Source organism: Populus alba, chromosome 11, assembly GCF_005239225.2.
Source record: "Populus alba chromosome 11, ASM523922v2, whole genome shotgun sequence".
NCBI lineage: Eukaryota > Viridiplantae > Streptophyta > Magnoliopsida > Malpighiales > Salicaceae > Populus > Populus alba.
The window spans coordinates 9,756,075-9,763,718 of NC_133294.1; the positions used below are offsets into that span (position 1 = coordinate 9,756,075).

Sequence of the window (7,644 nt, forward strand, 5' to 3'; positions counted from 1 at the left end):
GAGTGAAACTTTATATTTTCTTAAGAGATGCGAGATAAAGATATAGGCAGAAAGATTATGGAATTTTATTTCAAATCTCTCCTTGTAAACTTTTTAAAACTCCAAGTCATGCTTTATACTTTCAATTCTTAATGAGTGATTTTGGATGAATTATTTTTGCCAATCAGATTTGATTAAATAAAAAATATAAATATAAAAATCATAAATAAAATAAAAAAAATAGAAAAAAGATAAAGAAAGAGAAAATATAAAATAGATAAGAGTTTTTTTAACAATGTAATCTAACCATTTCCTTCTAACAAATCCCCTCATCATTATGAATTCATAAAAACTAGAATTTCATCATTTCACTATCAAAATTTAAATTCAAAAACTTCCAAATCAATTGTTGTGTGAATCTACTATTTGAAAATGGTTTTTGATGTTAGATTTGTGTTTCGACAAATAAAGAGTGGAAAAAGATGCGGAAGTGAGGATTTTTTAAGTTATCAATAGGTTTTCCTAAAATCTGGCACAATCAACTAGTTTTGGTTATTTAAGGTTGAAGATGAGGTCAAACAACGTGCCATCAGCAAAGATGACAAGTCATTTATGTATTTGTTTGTAAAATAATTGAGCCTTGAAAGAAGCTTAGATGTGTTTGTTCTCAACTTCAAGTCTAATTTTTTATTAATTTTTTTTTATATATAAACAAATTTATTCATAAAGAATTTTTTCTTATTAATTACTTATTTTAAATTATATATTTTTTTTTCTATTAAGTGGAAGAAACATAACTATTTAGTTTTTTTTTAAAGAAAAAATATAATTCTAATAAGTGTTTAAAACACATACTAAAAATAACATGCACGCAAAGATATACAAGAAAAAACCTTTTTGTGTACTTATTTCATTTAGTCTGCTAACATTAACCAGAGCCAAGTAAAAATAAATTTGCTATCCAACCTCTTTTATATTGTCTCAATTTTATTGTCATTTCAATAATATACAATTTCTCAAAGGTTTTGGTTAAATGTATAAGATTTTAGGGACATGAGAATAAGGTTGCTAATTTCATTATGTTTAATTCAGAATGACTAATATACCTTGTACATTTACAAAAAATAAAATAAAATAGAATAAATATTATTATCTTACTCAGAATTTCAGATATTTTGGATTTCTCACTCAAATCCTGATCAAAATATTGCAAGTTTGTTTGCTTGTTTTGTTTTGAATAATATAATTTGGTTTAAAAGTTATAAAATACTAGTTTTTGATTTTGGTTTATTTTTTGTTTAGCCGAGGAAACCAATATGAATTAAATGATTTTTAGTCATCCGTTATGAAGCACATACAGAAAAATATATGTATAAGATTTGCATGAGTTGTGTGCCTTCTACTATCTAAGGAACCAGTAATTTTCAAAAAATGGCTTGGTGATACTATTTACTGAATCTAAATGCTCGATCACAGATCGTGGGAGACTTGGAGCCAATATGGCTTCGGGTGTGTAATAGGTGTATAGTTTTTATCTTATGTTAGTATTAATTGTGTGAATGTTTGGACTTGGATGCTTTGAAGGAATACAAGACACCTCTAAATGTTCATCAGTTTGCATTATGTTATCTATATCAAAATAGAAAAAAAAAGATTTAAATCTTAGAAGGATTTTTAAAAAATTTCTAATTTAATTTAGGGGTGAAATGAGAAAACTTCAAAATATTGCTAGAAGTAATTGTTTATATATAAAAAATTGTATTGTTCATGTTTTTTATTCATTTAAAAAACAATAAAAAAAACTTGTATTAAAACAATATGAAGTGTTTTCCAAACCATTAAAAAAATATTTTCTTTTTTTACAAAGAAAAAAAATCATATATAAACAGAAAATCTCATTTTTTACTTCAAAAAATAGAATATTATTTTGTTACAAAAGGTCACTTAAATTTTAGATTTGATCTAATAAACTTTTCAAAATTCCAAATTGCCGAGGGAGCTCACACCGCCACAAGCCCACTGGACCTAGGGTGAAGTGAAATGGAAATGGAAGTGTAAATATAGGTAATGGAAACTCCCACGCGCATGCGAAGCACGTGTCCGCTAACAGTCTCTAAAATACTGAAATCACCTCCTGCAAATTATAAAATCAAGAAAGAAATACACATGAAAATTTTAATTTGATAAACAATTTAATGGCAAACCTTCCTCAATCTCTGTCGATCAACACACCTTTCGGAGGACCAAGTGCGTCTAATCCCGCCGCCGCCGCCGGAGCTCCCGCCAACAAAGACCGGAAGATGGCATCAGCAGAGCACCTGGTTCTTGACTTAAGCAATCCTGATCTTCGTGAAAACGCCCTTCTTGAGCTCTCTAAGGTAACGACAAAATTACCACTTACTTTTTAGAAAAGAAATTGAGAATTGAGAAATTAGGGGTTTTGGTTGAAACCCTAATTTAATGAGGGGTCCCTCGCTATATTTTATTTTATTTGTTTTTGTTTACAAGAAGAAGAATAGATAATTTCTTGAGAATTATTGTTTTGTAAAACATCTTTAATAAATTACGATAGACAGTTGAATGGGAAGGAAATGTATGATTATTGGCTTAAAACAGATCCACCACCTGCTGGGCACCACCCATTTTGGCAGTTGAGGAAGAAAAAGGCTGCCCTGAACTAGTGAAACTTAGAATTCAAGGCATATTCAAACTTTTCTTGCAATAAAACATTGTATACTTAAACACGAGGAATTTTTTCGTTTTAAATCGGAGGCCATTAGAGTGGTAAACTGGCTGTCAAAACGCTTCTTCGATTTTGCATGCAAAGGAATCTTTACCTTGGCTGGTTGCATACATGTGAGGGGGAGAAACTATTTCATTTTCATTGTAAATCAGTTCTCTGTATATGCTTAAACATGAAGAGATACATGCACGCATGCACAGCTGGACATAGTTTCATGTGCAATAGCTGCATGTAATCAACTTGTTATATGTGGACCTTGCCAAATTTTTTCCTTTTAAGTGGTTGTGCCATTTAGCTGTTGAACATTCATTTTCTGCCATCATAAACCAGTGTCTACCTTTGCTTTCATTTTTTAGAACAAGGATTTATTTCAAGATTTGGCTCCTTTCGTGTGGAATTCTTTTGGTACTATTGCTGCACTCATTCAGGTATGCCTAATAAACTTGTTTTTGTTTTTATTTTAGAAGAGAGAATTATTTCAAGATTTGGCTCCATTGTTGTGGAATTCTTTTGGTACAATTGCTGCATTGTTACAGGTATGCCATTTGAAGTTGATACTTTAATATCAGTTCCTTGTTAAATTATCTCCTCTCTTGCTCATGTTAGCATGAAGTCATCCATGTTGCGTTGTGATATATTTTATCTTGTAGAATTTCCTTTATATATATATATATATATATATATATATATATATATAAGCTCATACTAGTTTCCCTCGATCCTAATGCATTCTGCTAACAGAAAAATAAATAAACATAGATCATATTGAGGACATGAGTGTGGGAATTAAAATGTTTTGTACTCTATATGGACAAAAGGGATATGCCTGTTACTTCTCTATGATGTCTTTAAATTGGGCTGAATTGATGATGTTTTCTTTCATACCGTTCATGTTTGAGTTAATATTTATTTTGTGTTTATTTTGGAGCTCTTTTTATTCCAACTTGTCAACCGAACATATGTGATTGGTCTGCATGATTTTTTTGTGATTTTAGTTGGAGCTTAATAAGCAAAATAAACACCATTGGTGTTGTGTAGTTCTCATGTCCTCTACATGCCTTTTAGTTTTTCGGAGATTGTAGATAAGTGTAAAAAATTTCAACTCTCAAAATGCTTGATGTATGTTATTTCCATGATTTTTGAGTTTTCCTCTTATTTTCAGGAGATCGTTTCAATATACCCCGTTTTATCACCACCTAACTTAAGTCCCGCACAATCAAATCGAGTTTGCAATGCTCTAGCACTTCTTCAGGTCAAAATATTTTGTTTTTGTTGTTCCTCTGGTTATTGTTATGTTTATTTTCTACTTTAGTTTTTTCGTTAATAATTTCAACTTTGCTTCTTTCCTTTCATTGGAAATTTATTATGCATGGATTGTCATATCTTTTCCATTTAGAGAAATTATGATTTAAGATGCTGAAACACTTCTAGGTGCTCGAGTGAAGCATTATATGCTCAAAAGTTCAATTGATCAATGATCAAAGGCTTAATATTCTGGGTTCTTGTACAAATCTTACCTTTATTAGTTTGGGAAGTATTGTTGATGCATAATTCAAGAGTTAAAAATCAATTTCCCATGTGGCTATCTATTATGGTGATTATGGTGGGTGTATTGCCTACTTGCTGACTTCTTTGAGCACAAGGGAGGTGTTATAGACGTTTATATTTAAATGCATCTATTATAAGGTAAAAAGGAAATTATTTTTCAACACGTTTCTATAATAGGTAAATACTTAAAATAAGTTTCTATAATAGGTAAATACTTAAATTATTTTGGAGTTTTATTTAATAGTGCTTTCCAAAAGAACTAAAGCATTTACTGATAGTATATGAGGAAAAAGAAAATTCAAAAGAAAAAAAAACAGATAAGAATAGAAGTGCTAGTGTAATGAAGACAATTTGATAATTCTTTTTTTCTTTTTATGTCCAATTTCACAACATGCTGCATGTTTCATTTTGCCTGCCTAACTTATGCAATGTTGAAGAGTGAGCATAGATATTCTCTGTCTCAGTACTTTTACAGTTCGTTTTATTTTGTTTCAGGCTTGAAGTTATTTATGATGTTTATAATCTTTTTTTGTATTTTCTTACAGTGTGTAGCTTCACATCCTGACACGAGGATGTTGTTTCTCAATGGTAATGTTCTCAATCTTGTTTGCTTACTTGAGTAGCACTTGAGAGGAAACTTTATTATTGTTGGTTGGATCGTATGGCTTGAATTTTGTTTCACGGGAAGAATAATGTTTTTGCTATCCTTGTGGATATGATATAAGCTGATTAACTTGTTGTATGCATTCTTCCAGTTGACCATTTCTTTTTTTGCCCTTTGCAGCTCATATACCTTTATATCTCTACCCTTTCCTAAATACAACTAGCAAATCAAGGCCTTTCGAGTACCTCAGGCTTACTAGTTTAGGTGTCATTGGTGCCCTAGTGAAGGTACGTCAACCTTTCTGATATTCTATTCCCCAACTTCATGATCTTTATATTCTTTATCAAATAAACAGTGCAATGTCTCAACTTTTTGTACTCAACCGTCATAGCTTCATAGAACAATATACTTGTTTCTTATAAAGATAATGATATATGAATGTGTTGATCACAACATTTATCCACATTGCCTTATTACTTGGCACAAGCATATCAATATTTATCCAAACAAAAGAGTATTAGATTATGTTTGATCTCTACATTTGTAGCTTATATTTTTGTTGCTTTTGTTCTCAATTAGTTTGAAATTTTCATCTTAATTTTTTTTCTATTGGTTACCAGGTTGATGACACAGAAGTTATTAGTTTCCTTCTTTCTACTGAGATTATTCCGCTATGTCTGCGTACTATGGAGATGGGAAGTGAATTATCAAAAACAGTTGAGTGTTGTTATTGTACATCCTTATGCTATTTTTCAAATAAACTTATGTTGATTATGTTTATTTTCACTATTTATGCCTTGTTTGGTTATTTTTTGTCTAAATGCATGGGATGCAGAATTGTCCTTTAGATTGCTAAATTGAGATTTGAAGAAAAGTTTGTAAATTTACCCTACAAGAACCTTGTCTTAGAGAACCAAAGTCATATGCAATTAATCACCATCACCTTTACGCCTTTAAAAAGATGCAAACAAGAAGTATAAATCACAATGAAGTTGATTGTCTAAATGCATAGTGATGTAGAATTGTCCTTTAGATTGCTAAATTGAGATTTGAAGAAAAGTTTGTAACTTTACCCTACAAGAACCTTGTCTTAGAGAACCAAAGTTATATGCAATTAATCACAATCATCTTATGCCTTTAAAAAGATGCAAACAAGATGTATAAATCACAATGAAGGTGATCAATCCTTCGAAGAGTTTGCAAGTTCAATGAAGAAGTTAGTTTGAGAATCCATGAACTACACATAGAAACAAAGCACACAATATACGGGTTACGTGAGAGAAAATTTCATAAACTGAAAAATAATGCTAATAATTGGTTTGTATAGCAGAAAACTAACTCTAATTTGACTTAATGGATCCAAACATGATAAGTAGAACTTAACACTTTAAAAACCCAAAATAACTAAAATAATAATATAAAACGTGACCAAAATAAACTTTTAAATTCCACAGGCTCTAAAATAAACTAAAAGAGAAATAAATAATATTGAAACTTATTAAAACAAGATCAAAGATGAATTTTGTAATGTGCTAGTAGAATCAAAGCTCAACTTCAAACAAATAAATATATCACTAGAAAGTTGTGGAAGTCTACTTTCCAATGCGTCTAGAATCGTATCAAAATTCTTTTTCCATTTATGGTCAAAATCAATAGTGAAAGCTTAAAACTAATAGATTTGAGTTTTTTTATTTCAATCTTTCTGTGATGTCTAGATGCTCCCCTACAAACCCTTCTTGAATGTGAATCAAAATAATCAAGACTTGTTCTTCAACCTTTGATATCCTTTTGAAGTCCATCATAGCTCATGTATCTTGAAGAAGTTTATTGATTGCCTCCTTGAACCTCTTTTCTCTAAGTCTTGTGACTGGACCCAATGGAATCTCTAATGGGTTTCTTGGTGTTGAAGTTAGGATCACATCATTTCCTCTTCCTTGAAAGGATTCTCCCTCGAATGATTACTTACATCAAACAAAAAAGGTCAGATACATTAAATGTAGCACTAAAACCATATTCACCTGGTAATTTAATTTTTCGACAATATCATTGATCTTCTCAATGATTTGGAATAGCTGTCTCCTCCCGGCATCAATTTAAATCTTCTTTAAGCAAGATATTTTTTTTATTCACACCTAAACCCAATTTCATGGTTTAAATACCATCTTTTTTCGTTTTCTTATTGGCTTTAAATGCATTTTGTTCTTTTATCTTTTAAATATGTTGTTGTACTTTGGTATGCAAATCTTTGACAACTTGTGCCTTTTCTATTCTCAGCAAAATTAACTTTTTCATTAACAGTTTAAGACAATAAATCCAATGGAGTTAAATGATTAAAATCATACACAATCTTAAAAGGAGAAAACTTTATTGTAGAATGCACTCCTATTATATATGCAAACACATTAAATGACAAACAATTTTTTTAATTTTTAAGGTTTTTTTTGGATAATAGTTTTTAACAATTGAGTTAAAGTTGTATTTACCATCTCTGTTTGGCTTTCTATTTGTGGATAATAAGTAGTAAAAAATAACAATATAGTTTCTAACTTATCCCACAACTTTTCAAAAGCATCAAGTTGGTGCATAAATATCTGTCATGCCCAACTTGCTGATGAGAAACTCAAAGCTTGATCTGAACAATCCTTTTGTCAGAATTTCAACTATTTGTTGTGTTGTTGGAACAAACGGCATACAAATAATACCAGCCTCCAATTTCTCTTTTATGAAGTGTCTGTCAATCTCAACATATTTAGTTCTATCATGTTGCACA

At 30.3% G+C, this 7,644-nt stretch overlaps 1 protein-coding gene across 7 annotated transcripts in view; it reads left to right on the forward strand.

Moving 5' to 3' along the window:
- Positions 1–2,065: 2,065 nt before the first annotated feature.
- LOC118058333 (uncharacterized) overlaps positions 2,066–7,644 on the forward strand; it is a 17,605-nt gene continuing 12,026 nt past the window's right edge. The window contains exons 1-6 of one of the 7 annotated variants that reach the window (XM_073412714.1): positions 2,066–2,357; positions 3,187–3,258; positions 3,885–3,974; positions 4,816–4,858; positions 5,055–5,161; positions 5,495–5,590. In XM_073412714.1, the coding sequence (XP_073268815.1) occupies positions 2,175–2,357; positions 3,187–3,258; positions 3,885–3,974; positions 4,816–4,858; positions 5,055–5,161; positions 5,495–5,590 (591 nt within the window). In that variant the 5' untranslated portion in view covers positions 2,066–2,174. Of the gene's footprint in view, positions 2,358–3,078; positions 3,151–3,186; positions 3,259–3,884; positions 3,975–4,815; positions 4,859–5,054; positions 5,162–5,494; positions 5,591–7,644 lie in introns of all 7 variants that reach the window. The other 6 variants (XM_035071041.2, XM_035071040.2, XM_035071039.2 and 3 more) reach the window with 6 other exon arrangements.